This window comes from Monodelphis domestica, chromosome 3, assembly GCF_027887165.1.
Source record: "Monodelphis domestica isolate mMonDom1 chromosome 3, mMonDom1.pri, whole genome shotgun sequence".
NCBI classification, from domain to species: Eukaryota; Metazoa; Chordata; class Mammalia; order Didelphimorphia; family Didelphidae; genus Monodelphis; species Monodelphis domestica.
Window position 1 is genome coordinate 90,449,102 of NC_077229.1, and position 19,874 is coordinate 90,468,975.

Sequence of the window (19,874 nt, forward strand, 5' to 3'; positions counted from 1 at the left end):
TGAAATTAGATGTTTGGATGGGAAAAAAATATGGGATGACAGCATCATGTGGAGACTCACCTGGCTGGAACAAAGCCTTCCTGATGGAGAATAGTTTGAGTCCAGTTTGGTTACATAGATGGGGAAAGAGGAGGGGCCAGATTATGAAGGACTTTGACAGAAAGAGTTGAGCTTTAATTCTAATTCCTAGGAATAGATCTTTTCATAAGGGTCTTCATGAACTAGTACAGACATGGACCTCCCACAGAAAGAAGTTTCTGAGTCTGTTGTCTTTACAAACAGCTCTCTTGGATTTCAGCCTTTAAACATGCACATGATGTTCCCTAGGATTTAAGTGGAGGAACTTTGTATGGCCAGCTTCTCATTTCACCTACTTCATAAGAGCTATTTGAAAACAGGTAAAAGTTTTTACTCTTTAGTGGTTAGGAACTGCTAAGGAATATTAAGCTTTGTTTTTGTATTTTGCAACAATAAAAATAATTAATGAATTTGGTGCTACTTTAAAAAAATTATATTTTTAACAAGCCTATTAAATAAAAAATATGCCTTTGCAGATGAACCCCCTGCTAGGATTAATGATTTAGAGTTGGAAGGGATTTTAGAGTTCAGCTTTGGCCAAGTACTTCATTTTACACATAGAGGTGCTAATTTAAATGACTTTTCAAGTTATTTGATTGGGAAATATTAGGTGGAAGGATTTGAACTCTTACACATTGATTCCAGATTTTGTTTTCAGATAATCCATACTTCCTCCACAATGATATATCATACTTTTTGAGAAAGTTTACATACTTTAGGCACTGTAGGGGTACATTGCTGGTTGGCAAATTCTTCAAGTGTTGTCCTTGTTAGTGGGAAAGGCAGGCATAGTTGTTAAAACTGCTCTGACTAGGGTGTTATAATGGGGACTTTCTGTTCAATACTTGCCTGTACTACTAATTCTCTTGATTTGCCTAATAGAGAATTCCATAGCAAAGTGTTTAAAAAAGATTTCAAGTATAGTTAATTTAAAAATTAAACTTCAAGTATTTTTCATTTTAAAAATGACTCTCTGGTAGCATGTGAATGTGTTGTAACATTTTTCATTTTATCAAAAGCCATTTTATTTATAACCAGTTTTTTTATCTGCATAAAAATGTTATTGTATTTATCTCCAGTGACTCCTTTAGCTTTAACATTGTATTCTGCATTTTGAAGGTCTTACATTAACCCCATGTATTTGTTAAGCAGCATTGCCTCATCTGTAAAATGAACTGTCTTCTTATTACTATGAGTAATGGTGAAAGTTTGTAAACTTTCAAGCAGTAGAAGTAGTGGCTATTTTAGCCGCTAATTTTAAGTATTTGTATGGTGCTTTTGTCAGATTTAGAACCCTTATGTGAATAAGAACTGTATCTAGCTTAACCTTTTTATTTCTTGCTTACCTTGCTGAGTTGAATCCTTGACATCAAATAGGCACTTAATATTGTTTGAATGTGTTGTTAAATTGAACTGCCTAAGAAGCAGGAACTGTATTGTAGTGGGAAGAGTCTAGACTTTGAGTCTAATGATCTAGGCTCAAGGTTGAACTCTGTCAAATGCTTTGTGACTTTGGGCAACTCAGTTAAGCTCTGTGGGCTTTAGTTTTCTTATCTATAAAATGGAACTAGGTAATATTTGTGTTACTCCCCTCAAAGGATGATTTTTAAAATTTATAAATCTTTGAAGCCCTGTAGAAGTCAGATAGTAGAGATACTATCTATATTAGAGGTTTTGGACTTTGGACCAACATTCTCCAGTGCGTCCCAATACTAGATTAAAATGTAATTGGGAAATAGTTAACAAAAAAAATAAAAGCAGTATAAAACATAGATAACATTACATTTTAAAACTGACAATCAATATGTGGCCTGTAGGGATCCTCATATACAGATTAGTGGTGTCCCCCTTTTTCTTCTATTTCAGTTTGACATTACAAATACAAATCATAGTAGGTTTTTATAACTTCAGATCTTTCCCATTGCTGGGAAACAGATCTTTCTTAATAGCCTTCCAAAGAACACCCTATAGAATTCATGACTTCTAAGGAGCTTTTAGTTCTTTTTGTACAAGTTTACCTGCTAGGAACAAAATAAGGAAAAAAAAAAACAGGATACACAGTGACTAGAGCTCACTATATAGAAAGAGCAAGAGAGCCCAAACAGCCCAAAGCTGAAAGGCTGTGTTAGGAGAATGACCAAGAAGTCTGGCCTCTGAAAATACATATCCCTACCTTCTTTGCCAGTGGGGGGAGACTGTGAGTGTGAAATAGACTGTCAGATGTCATTGAAGTTGGTGGTTGGTTTGGCTTGGGGAAGGGAGGGAGGAGCATGGTCAGTTGTTAACAAAGATGATATAAGACCAAAAGGAGTTTTAAAAAAAGTTGGCATGCTGAACTGGCATTGCTCCTTGGCTTCTCAGTGGTGATCCACTTGCTACCATAGGAGTGCTAAGCTTTTGTGGGACATCAGAACAGATCCACATTCGAACCTATGCTGCTAATTTCCAGTATAGCTGCGAGAATTGAGATGGGGGCTGGGGACTTTGGTGACAGCAGTGAGGATTGAGCTTTGACTCACAGCTCCTAGAGACCCACTATTGTCTGAGAAATGCTAAGTATTAGTGATTGCAGACCTAAGCTCACATTGCTTTTTGGGGTGCTTTGTCACAGTTATACTACGCTGAGCTTGCAGTCCACTAAACCACTGGTAATCTTCACTATAACTCTTTTTTTTTTAGGCCTTTCTTTTCTCAGTTTAATCATCTGGCCTTTTCACTTGTTACATTTCTTTCTTGTAAAAGATTGTCTCCAGCTGTTAGTGCTCTCCCATTCCTCATATTTGCCTTCCATGTATTTTGTACATACATATTATCTCTCTACCCCACACATTCTCAAGACTATATACTTTTTGAGAACAAGGACTGTTTTCATTTTTTGTTCTAAGCCTAGCACTTAGCCCAGGTCTTGGCAAATAGTAAGTCTTTAATAAATAATTGGTTTTTGATATTTACATATTATACAATTGATACTATTTTTAGATATGTATATGTATGACTGGGTATATTTCTATATGTATATGTATATATAATCATACACACATCTGTATGTGTGACACTGATGGTAATAGAGTACTGGGCTTGGAGTCGGGAAGAGCTGAGTTCAAAAGTGGCTACAGACATGTGTGACCTTGCGTAGGTTATTTACCCTTGATCTCAGTTTATTCAACTAAAAAAAATGTAGATAATCAAAGCCACCTACCTTTCAGGGTTGTTGTGAAGATTAAATGTGATCATATTCATAAATAGGCACTATGGAAATGCTTTTTCCCTTCCTTGGAAGTTGGGAGACCTGGTTTCTCTGCATTGTCATTTCACCGAGTCACTTTGGGCAAGTCACTTCACTGTTTTGAGCCCATTTTCCAATTTGTAAAATAGGATTAGTACTTAACTAACCTTACTAGGGTTATTGTGATGAAAGAGCTTTACAGATTCTAAAACCTCACATTATTTTTTAGCACATTTAGACATTAAGATCTTTGCAGTTGGGGGTTGACATTTTTTCAGTATACTCCCAGCATCTAGCAGTGCCCTGCACATTGGAGATGCTTTAAAAATGTTTATTGATTTGGAAGGGCAAATTTTCAACTAATTTCTAGCTGGATTAACCATTCTGTTCTGCTCCAAAGCTTTCTCTGGTGAAAGCCATTGTTTTAGAAATGGTGCTACCTTTTCATAAAAATATCTTCTGTCATAGGTCCTTTCTCCCTAAGTTTCAGTTCAGGAAGTTCTTTAAGTAAAAACATCCTTTCTGTTCTTTTTGGGTCAACTGTATTCCTAGAAGAAACATGATGCCCTCTAGTGACTATTCTGTGGGAAAGTCCTTGGGTTGTAAACTAACCAGTCCAAATAGAGGAAATATGATACATGACCCCTTTTGCTTTGTATAAGCCTTGGGTTGATTTTTTCCCCCCTTTCTTCCATAGATAGCATTGCTTTGAATAAAGAATACTTTTTTCCATTGCAACTAAAAAAAGAGCTTAATAGATAATTAAGATTTTAATTTCACAAAAGTTGATTTTGTGGCTTTAAAAAAACTTCCCCATTTTTGTTAGTTTCATTAGTGGCATTTGAGTAATTTTTATTTTAGTGCTAGAAAGTCTGGATTTAGCCCCCCACCCCCACCCCAAACTGAATACTCATAAACCTTTTTCTAGCATTTATGTATGTGTGTGTGTTACACAAACCTTTAATTTCTACCAAGATAGAGGAATTGTTATATATTGTCTACATGTAGACCAAATCCTTCAATGCCAATAAAAATAATTTAATTCCTCACATTTGTGAAGAATTTTATTGTTACCAAAGCATTTTCAGATGCATTATTTAGTTATATCTTCATGACTACCCGGTGATGTAGGTAGGGGACATGGTATTTCCGTTTTTCAGGTCAATTAGTCAAGTATTTATTAAAATCTACTAGATTGCAGCAGTGTTTACTTTCTAGGAATCTACATATTCTGTTGGGGGAAACAGCATTGTATGTAAGTATGTACAGAATAAATGCAAGGTAGTTAAAAGGTAGGATAATAGAAATTGGGGTAGAGGTGGTAGCCAGAAAAGTCTTCCTATAGAAAGTGATTCTTGAGCTGAGTCTTAAAGGAAGTAAGGGATTCAGTAAGGAGAGGAAAGTCAGAGTAAAGAGAATACTTGATTGGCTAGATGGGAGCTAGAAGGGAAGAATGCATAAGGAAGCTGGAAAGTTAGGTTGGCAACAGGTTGTACAGATCCTTTAAAAGCCAAATAGAGGAGTTTCTATTTTTTTGGAGAGGTGATAAGGAGCCATTGGATTTCATTGAGTCGGGGAGGAAAATCCCATTGGCAGTTGTGTGAGAAAGGAGTTGGAGTGAGGGAAAGCACTTTTACAGATAAAGAAACAGATTTAGAAGTAAAATGACTTGCCTGAGATCACCTAGCCAGCCATGGGAAAGTCAGGACTAAAACCTAGCCAGACATTCTGATTCCTAGTTAATGGCTCTTTCTATTCTTCTAAAACTTGATGTTATGACAATTGATTTGAAGTAGATCATTCTTCCATTGACATTTCCATTTTCAAATCTACTGACTTGTTTTATTTGACTGTTACTGTATTAGGAGATATTTTGAGCCTGACCAAATCACCAGTGTTTACTGAGTAGGTCCTAGGTTAATTAGTTTTCCAAATGCTCTTTTGAAGTGCTATTAGCCCCTAGAACAGCAGCCACCAGTTAAATAAACAAGCCATTAGGTAGAAAACAATTGTGAGGACTGGTAGAATCCAGTGTGCTCTGAATAGATTATGGTTGATAATTTGTAGGAAGAAATTAAGACATTTACAAAAGACCATCTGCCTCTCCACTGTGGCTAGTGATACTATCTCCTGCCAAAATCCAATTAAGAAGTGGCTGAAGGCTATTGATTTCAAGATAATGACCTGAGTATAAGTGTGTACTATGAAAGCCCTATTTCTGAGGATGCCTTTGACTGTCAGAGTACTAAAAAACCATTATTGTTCTTTCCCATATCACATATCCATTTAATTTAGGAGGTTTTCTATTTTAATTCATATCAAGTCATTTTGGTGTCTTGTGTCCTTTGTTCTTCAATTGAAATTAGTCTTGGTATTTTCTTTCATTCTACAAGCTTGACTCCTATCACTTATTCTCCATTAGTTTTGTGTTATTTTTAGGAAGAACTTTTAAGATTCAGCGATGAAATCTTTAAAATGATGTTTTCCTTATTAACGCATGTTATTTTCTTCTCACAGATTTGGTACTGAACCACTTGGAATCATGGGGTCCGAGAATCCAAGTCCACAAAACCCTAGCTGTAAGATCATGACCTTCCGCCCTACAGTTGAGGAATTTCAGGACTTTGGGAAATATGTGGCCTACATTGAATCCCAAGGAGCTCACAGAGCAGGACTTGCTAAGGTTAGCCAAAATCCTATATGGGTATTTTCCCCTGGTTTTCTTCCTTGCCAGCTGCTCATTAAGTGGTTTTAGCATTCAGCATGTTTTATCTCTGTTTTCCTTTAAAGTCCATTCATCTATTTAACATGCCAGATGCCTACTATGTATGATCAAAGCATTGGGCAAGACACAGTTTAGAAAAGGACATAGTCTTTGGTGAAGCATGCATTCTAGGAGGGAAAATGACAAAAAAAAGGGGTAACAAACATAATTGAATTAGAGAGAAAACAAAATCTGTTGTGAATTTTGAGTATGGAATTGTTATTGACTGAGGAGGATAGGATTTCAAGGTGGTTACATCATTTGATTTGGGCTTTAAAGAACTATGGGTAGGAATTCAATAGTTGAGGAAAGGGAGTAAGTACTTTTTGACAAAGGGAATAGCATATGCAGAGGTGAGGAGTTGTGGAAGTAGTATATAATAAAGGAACAGAATACTTTTTGGCTGAAAAGAGGAAAACCATAGGAGGAGGAGGAGGAGGAGGAGGAGGAGGAAAGGAAGGCTGGTGCCTGATTGTGATGAGCATTAAAAGACAAAGAATTTTGAATTTGACTTGTTAGGTAACAGGTATCCATGGTATAGAGCTCTGAGTAATGCAGAAATATAAATAGAGCTATTATGCATAAAGATGGTTAGTCTGACATCTACAAAGAAATAGAGAGGGTTAGAATGAGAAGTCTAGTAAGAAGAATCATTGGGAAAGTCTAGAGAGGTGGTAATGACCAAGAATGAGGAGTTGGGCTCAAGAAGACAGTAGGAGGGAGACTTATGCTAGAACAGCTCTGTCAACTATCTTTACTGTTGTGGAGATAGTTTATTTTAGTAGGGAAAAAATGGACACTGATGATTTTATGAAGCACTCCTTGTATTAGGTTAAGGTAGGCCCCAATGGGAAGTCTTTAAGTTTAATAAAATAGGTATTTTTAAAAGTATGGCATTCTTATTATGAAAGGCCAAAAGAGTCTGGGTTCCCCTGGCTCTTCAGTTGACAAAAGTGCAGAATTGATAAGTTGATTAGTTTGGCTATATGAGGCCAAAAAGCTGTATTTATTCCTTTCTTTGCAAGATTTTGGGCATATCTGTGTTAACCAATTATAAGAAAGTCTAGTATCCACATTATTCCACGAAAACTCAGATAATTCATTGTTTTACTTTTGTTTCACATTAAAGACTGCCATTCTTATATGACTTCATTAGTGATCTTTCCCTAAGTGATTAGATTAAAGGTTAATCTTTTAATTTCTGTCCTATAGATCCAAGGCTTGGAAGAAATTATATTGTAGGAAAATAGGAATGGAAATTCAGTGTATTCTCATTTCTTTTAGTATTTGCTGCTTATTCACATTAGTTGCCTGGTCTTTGTGAGGATTCCAAATATATCTCTTGGACTCTTGTCCTACATTTTCAGCTGCTAGATATCTTCATCTCAAACTCATGATTCCCCACCTTCTAATTATCTATTTTTTAAAAAGACCTTACCTTTAGAATCTATACTAAATATTTGTTCTAAGGAGCAAGAGTGATAAGGCTAGATTGTCTGGTCACATTTGAACTTAGGACCTCTTATTTCCAGGCCTGGCTCTTGACCAACAGAGCCATTTAGCTGCCCCTAAATCATCTATTTCTATTCATGAAGGGCACCAACATCCTTCCAGTTACCAAGGCTCAAACCTGATTCATATTTGTCTCTTCTTTCACCTTTATCTCATATAATCTAAAAATAGCTAAATCTTATGGATCTTACCTCTGCAATATCTCTTTCATTGTTATCCTACTCTTGATTCACATTGCCACTTCCTATTGGAAGACCCCCATCACCTCTCACTTGAACTAATAGGAAATAGTTAGGGAAGCTATTATGTTACCTTTTATACTAGTTTCTCTCTCACTTATACTTACCTTCTGTCTTGGAGTCAATACTGTGTATTGGCTCCAAGGCAGAAGAGTGGTAAGGGCTAGGCAATGGGGGTCAAGTGACTTGCCCAGGGTCACACAGCTAGGAAGTGGAGGAGGCTGGATTTGAACCTAGGACCTCCCGTCTCTAGGCCTGGTTCTCAATCCACTGAGCTACCCAGCTGCCCCCTCTCACTTATACTTAAAGGTGAATGAAATCTATTCATTTCACTCCCCCATTCTGAAATATCAATGTCTTGCTTTTTAAAATATAAACTTAACCTGGTGTTTAAATCCCCACATAATCTGTTTTCAGCCTTTTTAAGCCTTATTTTGCACTACTTCCCTTTAAGCACAGTGTTTTGGTCAAACTGAACCACTAATCTTTACTTCTCTCCTACCTTCTTCTTGTATTTGTATGGGTTATTCCTGAAATAAACTTTATTTACTACTGAAATTCTTCAAGGATCAATTTGATTGTTGCTTCCTATCAGGAAACTTTCCCTGAACCCATTCCTGTCCCAGGTAAATTATATTTATTTGTATTCATGCCATATCATCTTTATTCCATTGTAAATGCCTTGAAAGCAGGATCTTATAGATGGAACTTGTTTAAGAAATGTTTATTGAATTGAATTGACCCTGATAGGTATAGGCTTAAGAAAAATATGAAATACTTAAGGAATTATGATCTTGTCTTGGGAAAATATAATGGAGTAAATTTTTTATCATAATCTCATTTTACAAGGATTTTTCCTCAAGAGTTACTTTTATATAAAACTTCATTTACATATAACCTCTAGAACATGTTATTTAAGAGATGTGAATAAGGGGGTTAAGAAGAGAACAGACGGCAATTCAGAATAGTACTTGGATAAGTGGTACAGTTTTATCACTTATGTTAAATTTGGTAAAATCTTTTGAATATTGTTCATAGTAGAAGTTCTTTGTTTTATATATGAATCTCTTTTCAGTTCTTGATAGATTGACAAATTTTGCAGAGTAATGGAGATTTGAAGGCATTTTTGAAAAAATAGGTTTTTTTTTAAACGATTTAGGTTTGATAGCACTTGGAAACTAACTTTTTCATTGATTATTATTGTGACTTGCCTAACTTTGTGAGAAATTAAAAAAAATAGTTTGTAGGTTCACAGAGCTAGAGCTAGAACAGCGGTTCTCGACCTCTCAATTTGTAGCAATGAAAATACATAATGCATATCAGGTATTTACATTCCGAATCATAACTGTAGCAAAATTACAGTTTTGAAGTAGCCACCAAAATAATTTTTTGGTTTGGGGTCACTGCAACATGAGGAACTGTATTGCGGGGTCACGGCATTAGAAAGGTTGAGAACCACTGAGCTACAAGGATCCCTGGAGGTCACTTGGTCTAGCCACCTTTTGGTTGCTATTCATTTGTGTCCAACTCTTCTGTGACCCTATGTATCATAGCACATCAATACCATCCATGAAGTTTTCTTAGCAAAGATACTGGAGTATTTTGCCATTCCCTTTCCCAGTGGGTTAAGACAGAGGTTCCATGACTTGCCCAGGTTCATACAGCTAGTGAATGACTGAGGTCACATTTGAATTCAGGTTTTCCTGACTCCAGGTCTGGTGCTTTATGCACTGAACCATCTAGCTGCCTCATAAAGGGAGATAGAGTGGGCTGCTCAGGGAAGTTGATGCAACCAGGATACCACATGATATGCCCTGCTGAAGAAAGGAAGGATTTATTTCCCTTCTTCTCTTCCAGCTTCCCTGTGCTTGATTGGTTCTGGCATCCAGGACAAAATAAAGAACTCTTTCCATTATGGCTCTAATTTACCTTTGCGGGCTCATCTCCTCTGATTCCCTTAAAGACTGTTATGTTCTAACTTCATTAAACATTATGTTAGCTGTTGGTAGAAGATCTTTCCTTCTCTGCAGAGATGCTATCATTGATTTGTGTTTTAAAGAGATCTATGCTCACGGCCATAGGAACTTTTTTTGGGACATTTGGGACTTGGATTCAGATAGACTTATTCTAAGTACAGCATCTTTTTTTCTCCTTTTATATTTTTAAGTTTCACTATGATGTCCCTTAAAAACCCTCCTTAATTTCTAAAGATGAATTCCTATAGAACCTCATTTGTAACAAGTTAGAGGCAAGCAAAACTTTAATATATGTACTAGCTGACCTGTTTCATTCTGTACTTCATTCACTCTACTACCTCTGCTAAGAGGCTAGAGGAATGCTTCCTCCTTAGTCTTCATGTATCTTTTCCTACTTTGTGGTCATACTTTATGCATATATGTAAATAAAGGAGCAGAAAGGATCTGGGATCCAGATCTTGTCTTGCCATTTATTGATCACCTGTGTGATTTTAGTAAGTCACTGAACCTCCCTATGTCTCTCATCTTTCCATTAATAATATGAGACTAGATAACCCTAAGGATCCCTTCTAGTTCTAAATTCATTATCCTGTGATTTAACAAATTTTATAATGAGAAATTTGAGATAAAGTATATGATTAATAATGAGAGAAACAATTTGGAATAGTAGAAACAAACATTGGTCTTGGGAATCCTAAGATCTAGGTTCAAGTCTTGATTTCATCAGTTACTATCTTTGTGCCCCAAGGTGATTAATTTCACTTGCCTGAATCTTGTTTCCTTTTCTATGAAGGAAATGATAATAAATTACACTTACTTATCTTTAAGTAGATATGAGAAAAAGCATTTTGTAAAGTAGCTCCGTAGAAATGTGAGGAGTCAGTAAGCACTTTTTAGATGACCAACATTCTATGGGATACTAGGGATGCAAAGAGAAAAGTGAAAGTCTGCTCTTGTGAAGATTTTGATTTAATGGATTTAATAGGAATGCATATATACAGAACACACATAAGGAAGATAAAAGAAAAGTGTGTGTGTGTGTGTGTGTGTGTGTGTGTGTGTGTGTGAGAGAGAGAGAGAGAGAGAGAGAGTCTTAGAGGCAGAAGATGCATGTGGGTATGCACCTGTGTAGGTCCCAGCAACTGAAGGAGAGATGACCAGGAAAGGTGACATTTGAGGTGGGTCTTCAATGAAATTGGTAATTCCAAGAAGTGGTAGAAGGGAACATGTTCCAGGCATGGGAAACAACCATTCTAAGGCATAGCGATAGAGAGTTACAATGCTACATGTGAGGAACCACATGTAGGTGGTCCAGAAGACCAGTTTGGACTCAAGAGTGAGTGAAAAGGAATAATGTATAATGGAGCTGGTGGTGATGACCTTATAGGAGACATTGGAGTTTATTAAATAAGACTATGGTATATTCAGATCTGAATTTTAGGAAAATCATTTTAGCAGCCTTGTAGAAGATGGATCTGAGGGGAGAAACTTGAGACAGAAAGGCTGATAGTTTTTGGAATAGTCAAGGCAGGAAGTGGTGAGGCTCTAAACTGTGATGGTGGCTGTGAAAGAAGAGGGCAATATATGGAAAAGATTTTATGTTGGTTGAAATGAGAAAATCTGGCAAATGATTGGATATTTGAGGTGAACAAGGAGACCAGAATGGCACTAAGCCTGGAAAGATGGTAGTACCTTTGACAAAAATAGGGAGGTTCTGAAGAGAGCTGGCTTGGGATGGAAAGAGATGAGCCTCGTTTTCTACATGTTGACTTTGAGAAATGTTCAGGTTTTTAAAATTTGAAATATTTAGCAGTCATTTAGTGATTAGAGTTAGAACTAAAAAGAAAGACTGAGGGCTGTATAGATAGAAAGTTGGGAGTCATCTGTATAGAGATGATGATGATTAATGGGAGCTTATGGGATCATTGAAAGAGGAGGGAGAGGGAGGGAGGATAAGGGGAAGGGAGAGAGAATTGAGAGCCAAGGTAGTGTAATGGAATACATTTATATTTAGGGGGCATTTTATATTGAGGATGGTCCAGCAAAAGAAGAAGAACCAACAGAGAGCAGAGTTTCAAAGGAGAGTACTCTGGGTAAGGCAGTGGGGCAGGATTGGTAATGGTGTCAAATCCTGCTGGGAGGATCGAGAGCATATGTATGATAAGATAAGATATGATAAGATATGTCTAACTTTAGGGATATAAGTATAAAGAACCCCAAATTGCAAAGAGCTTACATTCTAAGAGGGAAGACGGGCACATAGGTGTATATATAACATAAATAAAAAGTAATAAATAAAGACAAGGTAGTTGGGGAGGGAGGTCAGGAACTAGCATTTGCAGGCAACAGTCAAGAAAGGTTTCATGCACAAGTTGGTGCTTGAGCTGTGTTTTACGGAAGAAAGGGACTATGAAGCAAAGGTAAGGAGGGAATGCATTCTAGGCATGGCAAATAGTCAATGTGAAGACATTGAGATGGAAGATACGGAGATCCTGTGTGAAGAGACCTGCTTGGCTATTGTAGAAAGGGGAATCATGTCTAGTTAGACTGGAAAGCCATGTCAGGGCCAAGTTCTGCAGGGCTTTGAAAACTAAAGAGAGGAGTTTATATTTTATTTTACAAGCAATAGGAAGCCACTGGAATTGGTTGAGTAGGGGAGTGACAGCAATTAGTAGTCAAATCTATTTAAGGAAAATTATTTGAATAGCAGTGCAGGATAGATTAGAGAAGTAAGAGACTTGAGGCAGGGAGATGAGTTAGCATGCCTTTAACAATAAATAAGTAAAATATGATTGAGTGCTTGAGCTACGGTGGTAAGCAGTGTTAGTGGAGGAATCAGATGTTTGAGATGTTTTGAAGGTAATTAACTGCAAGAATCATTAACTAATTGTATATGTGGAATGAGAGAAGGGAGAAGGAGGAGTTGAGGATAAAGCCAAGATATGAACCTAGGAGACAGGGAGGATGGTGGGACTTTGATCAGAAACAAGAAAATTCTGGGAGCAGGGAAGGTTTAGCAGGAAAACGCTAAATTTTGAACATATTAAGTTTAAGGTGTCTATGGGATAATCAGTTTGAAATATCAAATGGGCAGTTGATGTGATGTGGGACTGAAGTTGAGGTGAGAGTCTGAAGCTGGGCAGATAGATTTAAGAGTTTCCATTGATATGGTAGTAAAACCCATGGGAACTGGTGAGGTTACTTTGATATATATAAAGTCTAGAGGCAGAAGAGGAGAGAACATTGGTTGGAACTTTTCCATAGTAAGAATGGTTGATTAGCCATCAATGGTGACAGAGATTATTTTTGCCAATTAAGATATCTTGGGTAACCCCCCCCCCCCATATCAGAAATTTAAATCGAGCCTGTCATTTACTAATTGTGTGACTGTGGAAATGTCATTTAACCTTCCTCAGGTTCAGTTTTCTTTAACTGTAAAATGAGAGTTGGGACTACTTGACCTGATTCTCAGATTCTAAGATGATGCCTTCAGAAGACCAGCTTTGAACATTCAGCAATTTTAATACAGTTTTGAAGTCTGAAATGGGCAATGTGTGCTAATCAATAGTTTAGATGACAGAATTGGGAAATGGTAGCTCTTTGTGATTTAAAGCAGTTGATTATGATGTTGATAGTACCTTCATCTATAATACTTTGTCACTTACTAGATTATAAGCTTCTTAAGGTCAAGGATAATATTTTATTCATCTTTGCTTTTCCCCTTAGCAACTTTCTGAAAGGCCCTGCACAAAGAAGGTGTGTAAACAGATGCTTGTTTTTTAGTAAATTTAATTCAGGGCACTTTTAAGCAAACTCATTATCTTTGGCAAGTATTTAAGCATTTATTGTATACCTGCTTCCATTCTAGGCATGAATGAAGTACTAGATAAGGTTCTAGCCTAAGTCACAGACATACAGAATGGTGTTGGAAAAGTGGCTTTTTTTCCTCTTCTTGTGGGCATATGTTAGATTTCTGGCCTAGAACTTTTCTAGTTCCCTAGTGAACAGTTTTTCCGTTACTTTTTATCTCTGAAGATAGGCTATTATTTAACATGGGATGCACTGATTTATTTTATAAAGTATTACTTTCAATATTGTCTAGCATTCAAAGTCTTTTATAATCTAGTTATCTTCTGCTTTCCCAATCTTCTTAAGCCTTATTTTGTTGTATACTTAAAAAAAATTTTTTTTTAACCCTTACCTTCTGTCTTAGAATCAATACTGTTTTATTCCAAGTCAGAAGAGTGGTGAAGGCTAGGCCATTGTAGTTAAGTGACTTGTCCAACAGTCATACAGCTAGGAAGTATCTGGAAGGCCAGATTTGAACTGAGATGTTCCTCACTCCAGACCTATTCATTGAGACACATAGTTGCTCCTCATGTACTATTTGATTCAGTGACACTGGCCACTTGGCTGTTCCATGAACAAGACATGCCCCAGTACCTGGGATGCTCTTCTTTGTCATCCCTGTCTCCTAATTTCCTTCAAATCCCAGTTAAAATCCCCCTTTTTTAAAAATAGGAAACCTTTCCCAATCCTTTATAATTCTAATGCCTTCCTTCCCTCTGTTAACCATTTATTCTGTATATAACTTGTTTGCACATAATTTTTTGCACATTGTCTCCCCCATTAGACTGTGAGCTCTTTGAGAACAAGGACTTTCTTTTGCCTCTTTTTGTTTCCCTAGTGTGCTTAGTATAGTGCCTAGAACAAAGTGTAGGTACTTAGTAAATGTTTATTGATTGATTTTTAGATGTGAAAAAACTGATGATTATTTGCTCTTCTGTTTAGGGTAACATCATTTCTACACCTCTCATCTTTTTTGACTATCTTTTTTGCCTCTTTTAGGTGATCCCACCCAAGGAGTGGAAACCTAGGAAAACTTATGATGACATTGATGACATGGTGATTCCAGCTCCCATTCAGCAGGTGGTGACAGGACAATCCGGTTTATTTACCCAATATAATATACAGAAGAAACCCATGACAGTGGGAGATTATCGGCGCTTGGCCAACAGCGAGAAGTATGTTTACTTGCCCAGAGATGTATTATGAACGATACTGGCATTTCTCCTTTTATTGGGTAGTAAGGAAACAGTGACCATGTGTTATGGTTCTCTAGCCAAATGAGATTGGGTGGATGATTAACTAGTTTTGTTTCCACTCTCTGAACATAAATTCCCAAATTTTGGGGCTGGATGGGATGAGAAATAATACAGCTAGCACTACTAGCGCCAGAGTTCAAATCCCACATCTGATGCTTACTGTTTGATTTTGGGAAAGTTATTTAATCTGGACCTCAGTTTCCTCTGTAAAATGAGGTGTGGGGAGGTCCCTTTTAGGCTCTAAGATATATGATCTTGCTATCTTTTATAGCTGGAAAAACTGAGGCAGAGAGAGAAGAAAGGCATTTTTTCCAGGTTGTACAGAATGTCCATGTTGGAGCTAGTTTTGTTTTCATTCATATTGACATTATTCCCTGGTCAGAATAAGGAAGGTACTGTTGGAAGGCAGAGTCCTTTCCCAATTCATGCTGAGCACCTACTACACAACTGACTAGTTTGAAAACTCTTTGTCAAATTTCCATTTTCAGTCGAATGCAGATAACTTGGGAATGGTTTTGAGAAGAGTGGTGAAAATGACTAAATGACTAAAAGAATGAAGAGGTGACAGAGAAAATGAGTTTCTAAGATTTAAAGAAAAGAATTGTGAGATATTATTAATGGATTCAAGTGTATGAAGAGCTTTCAGAGAACTTGAGGTCCCAGGACTTTCCATTTCCCTGAAGCCTTGAACTCATGGAAGAGGGTTGCAAAAGGGGGTGCTATTGCTAGGCCCAGCTTACTCAACTCCTTACTAAAAATGTCATCAAAGCTTGACTAGAAGGATATTATAACTGGCTCAGAGAGTAGTTATATGATTTAGGGTTGGATTGGGCCTTTGAGATCTAGGCCAGTTTTCTCCTTAATAGATGGGAAATTGATGCCCAGTGAACTTAAATGACTTAAGATTATATGTCAAGTAAATAGCAGAGGCAGGATTTGAACCCAAGTCTTTTCTTTTGACTCCAAATTCAGTCCTTTTTTCACTTTATCATAGTCAGAGCTTTACCAGTAAATCCAAATGATTTTGGTTAGGAGACCTAGAAAATAGTCTGTGATTTCCATTATCTGCCAGCTGGTTAGCTGCTTTGTTGCAGCGGCCAGCTTGAAGCTGTGAGACTTGAATTCTGAACTTGTGCTTAGTATACTGCCTGACATATGAATAGGCATTATATAAATGTTATGGTTATCATCATGAAATGATATGCCAGGATTATTTAATTCCCAAGAGATAGTGTGTTATACCCTTAATAATTGGGCAGTTTATGTTAATAATTTTTGCCATTATTTGTCTTTAATACTCAGCACTCTAGCACATTGAATAGAGGCTGAGTGGCAATTTGTCAGGATTCTGTAGAACTGACTCTTTATGAAGTGGGAAGTTATGATAAATCACCTCTCAGGTCTTTTCCAAGACTTTCAGATTTTGGGTGATGATAGTTTTCTTCCTTGCCTATGAGAGTACTTTTGGCAAGCTTGGCTCAGTAGTACTCCTATTGAAAAAGATTTATGATTTCATCAATGTGAGCCCTTCTTAGAAGATGTTGTTTATGATTTGGGTGGTGGTGGGGTAAAGGGAGAAAAGATTTGTGGGGAATTCCTTATCTTCCTAGTCAGTTTTCCTAGTGATGAATCACTATTTATCCAGACTGATCTTCATGTGACAGGGAGAAAAGCCCATTTCCTGGTATTCAAAATGTTTTCATTGTGAGACTGGCAGAACTTTTGCTCTGTTGGCATAGTCTTTGAAAAAGGAGATACATTTCTACATGATGATGTACTTCTAGAACTTGGTAGAGATGACTGAATCATAGGAAAAGAGGAGACCTTTGAATTAATAAACTTGTGTTTCATTTCTCTGACCAAGGTTCTTCATCGTAACAGGATTGAACCAAATCAATTCTGTATTAAGATATTTGAAGGTATATCATGTAGAAAGAGAGCAGATGTATAGCTACAAAGGGCAGAGGTTAACCTGATGGATGAGAGTCACAGTGAAGCAGATTTCAGCCCTATACAAGAAACTTTCTAGTAACTAGAGCTACCAACACAGTTTATTTACTTTGAATGATAGAGCAGACAGCTTTGAAAAATAAATGAGTTTTCTATCACTGGAAATGTTCAGGGAGAAGCTTGATGATCACCTGTCAGTGATGCCGTACAAGGGATTCTTGTGCTGGTTGGTAACTGTGCCTATGTCATAAGATCATAGGATTTAGTACTGGAAGGGGCTTTTTGAAGTCTTCTCATCTAACCCTTCATCCTACAGATGAGCAAGTAGAGTCCTTAAGAGACCAAGTGATTTGTCAGGGTCACATTGTTTCTAAATAGCAGCATCAGCATATAACCTTTTTTGCTTCTGTACCATGAAGGCCTCTGTGGTATAAGATCCAATGGCTGATTCTGCCAGAGACTATAGGCTGTGGTCTGGTCTTGCTTGTCTATCTGCTAGCAAGTGTGAGAATCCTCTGATAGGACATGACAGTAGCTTTGTTAGGGAGAATTGAAGTATTTTGGGGTAGTAAATTGCAAGTTCAGCTTACAGATTCCTTAAGGGTTACTTTGAATAGCTTATGTGGGAATGAATGTCACAGATGGATGGTTTTGAAGACTGGGGCAGCTTTTAGGCTTGATGACTCTCTCATTGGTTCTATTTCATTAGGTATTGTACTCCTCGACATCAAGACTTTGAAGATCTGGAGCGTAAATACTGGAAGAACCTGACTTTTGTATCACCAATCTATGGAGCTGATATCAGTGGTTCTTTATATGATGCAGTAAGTGTGTTATATAAATCATTCCCAATATCTGAGCCCACTGAACAGATGGACTTAGTTTTAAGATAGGTTCCCAATTGATCAGTTATAAATTAGTTCAGGTTATACCACTTAGGAGCTGGTGTAGGTCCCTCCCTTCCCTCTTTTCACTCCTTGAGATAGAAGACTGATTTCTGTCCTCTCTCTCCATTGCCTTTGCCTTTAAAAAAAAAAATCCCTCCCCCAGGTAACAAGCATTTATTTTCTCTCTTTTATCTCATCAACCCCTCTTTCCCCTTAACAACAACAAAAAAAGGAAACTAAAACCTTTGGAATAAATATGCATAGTCAAGCAAAGAAAATTCCACATCATCCTTGTTGGAAAATGTATTCCTCATTCCGTGCTTTCATTCAGTCTCCTCTCTTGTCAGTAAGTGGAGCCTCTTTGTGGCCCTCTGGAATTATGTTTGGTCGCAGTATACATTTATGTGTTCCAGATACCGTGCTATGCACTATGGATACACGTCCAGAAGACATGCCCTGCCTTCAAGGAGCTTACAGTCTAAGGGGTGGGTGGGAGACAACATACAAAAAGATGAAGGGGAGAGTATCTGGCTGATGGGGAGGGACAGGCTATTGGAGAAATCTGAGGGAGTCCAGCTAGATGGGAAATGGCATTGCATTCATTCATTCATTCATTCATGCATTCATTCATTCACTCATGCATTCATTCATTCATTCAGTCATTCATTCAGTCATTTATTCATTCATTCATCTGTCTGTCTATCTATCTATCTATCTATCTATCTATCTATCTATCTATCTATTCAGTCATCCATTTATTTATTTATGGGAAATCCTTACTTTCTGTCTTGGAGTCAATATTGACTTCAAGGAAGAAGAGAGGTAAGGGCTAGGCAATGGGGATTAAGTGACTTGTCCAAGGTCACACAGCTAGGAAGTGTCGGTGAGGCCAAATTTGAACCTAGGACCTCCCATCTCTAGGCCTGGCTCTCAATACACTGAGCCACCTAGCTGCACCTGGTGTTATCTTTAAATGGTGGTTCTGGAGTTCTCCATCTCTCCATCCTCGCCATTTAGAGGGAAGACTCCCAGGGGAAGGTGGGGACTAATGAGTTGTGAGTTGTAGGGTTTATGTGATCTTGGATTGTGAAGAAGTTCTAGAGCATGTTCCAGAGGTATATAACCAGTGGGAAGTGGAAAAAAGATGCAGCTAACATCCATTAAATGCATGCTGTGTGGAGAATATTCTGCTGGCTTTCAGGAGATAGATATAACTTTATATAAAACACAGTTTCTGTTTTCATTGAGATTATGGTTTAATTAGGAGAAGGGTACAAAATGCCAACACAACAATAATACAAAATTTTACACTCTAAGTACATTACACAACGAGACCTAAAAGATTAATTTAGGAAATGAGGAAAGTCTTCTTTAAGGAGTTGATATTTTAGTTGGGCATTAAAGGTAGGGATTTAGTAGGTAGAAAGTGAAAGAGAGCATTTCAGGCATAGAGAACATTCTGATTAAACAGAGGGGGAAAGAGGACAAAGTTTTTCATTGTGACTTAATTATTGAACAGTATGGGCAAGTGCTATGAAATAAGGCTAGAATATTTGAGTGTTGCTGATTATGGTGGGCTTTGAATACTGGGTGGGAATATTTACCTTTATTCTGAAGGCACTAGGGAGCCACTGGAGATTTTTAAACAGAGTAGTGATGTAACTAGATTTATTCTGTCATTGACAGTGATGGATTGCAAGAAAGAGGAAGCGGAGCTGGTTAGTCCAGTATTATAGACATGTGGTCAAGAGGTCTTATAAGATCATGATTTCTGTAAGAATAGAGAGGAAATGGTTTTCCATGTCCTTACTGGTTTGCACACATATTCAGAACATAGCTGACTTATAAAGCACACATAGTAGAAAGTTTGAAGGAGCTAAGTCAGTAGGGGTCTATGAGACCTTTGGATCAGGCTCCTTTTTTCTTTCTTTAAAAAAAAGTATTTATTTCAAACATTTATTTAAAAACATTTTTTTATGTGTGTGTTCCAAATACTCTCCCTTCCTCCAACCCCTTCTCCATCCACTGAGAAGGCAAAACATATTTATCAATCACATGTGTGAATTAATACAAAACATTTCCATATTAGCCATGAACACCCCCCCACCCCCCCCCCAAAAAAGGTAAAAAAGTCTGC

General features: G+C 37.3%; 1 protein-coding gene across 6 annotated transcripts in view; it reads left to right on the top strand.

Annotated features, from left to right (window-relative positions):
- Positions 1-19,874, top strand: part of KDM4B (lysine demethylase 4B) — a 308,063-nt gene that overhangs the window by 60,324 nt on the left and 227,865 nt on the right. For all 6 annotated transcript variants that reach the window (XM_001375298.5, XM_007488942.3, XM_007488941.3 and 3 more), the window contains exons 2-4: positions 5,822-5,987; positions 14,644-14,819; positions 17,560-17,674. In XM_001375298.5, the coding sequence (XP_001375335.3) occupies positions 5,822-5,987; positions 14,644-14,819; positions 17,560-17,674 (457 nt within the window). The remainder of the gene's footprint in view (positions 1-5,821; positions 5,988-14,643; positions 14,820-17,559; positions 17,675-19,874) is intronic.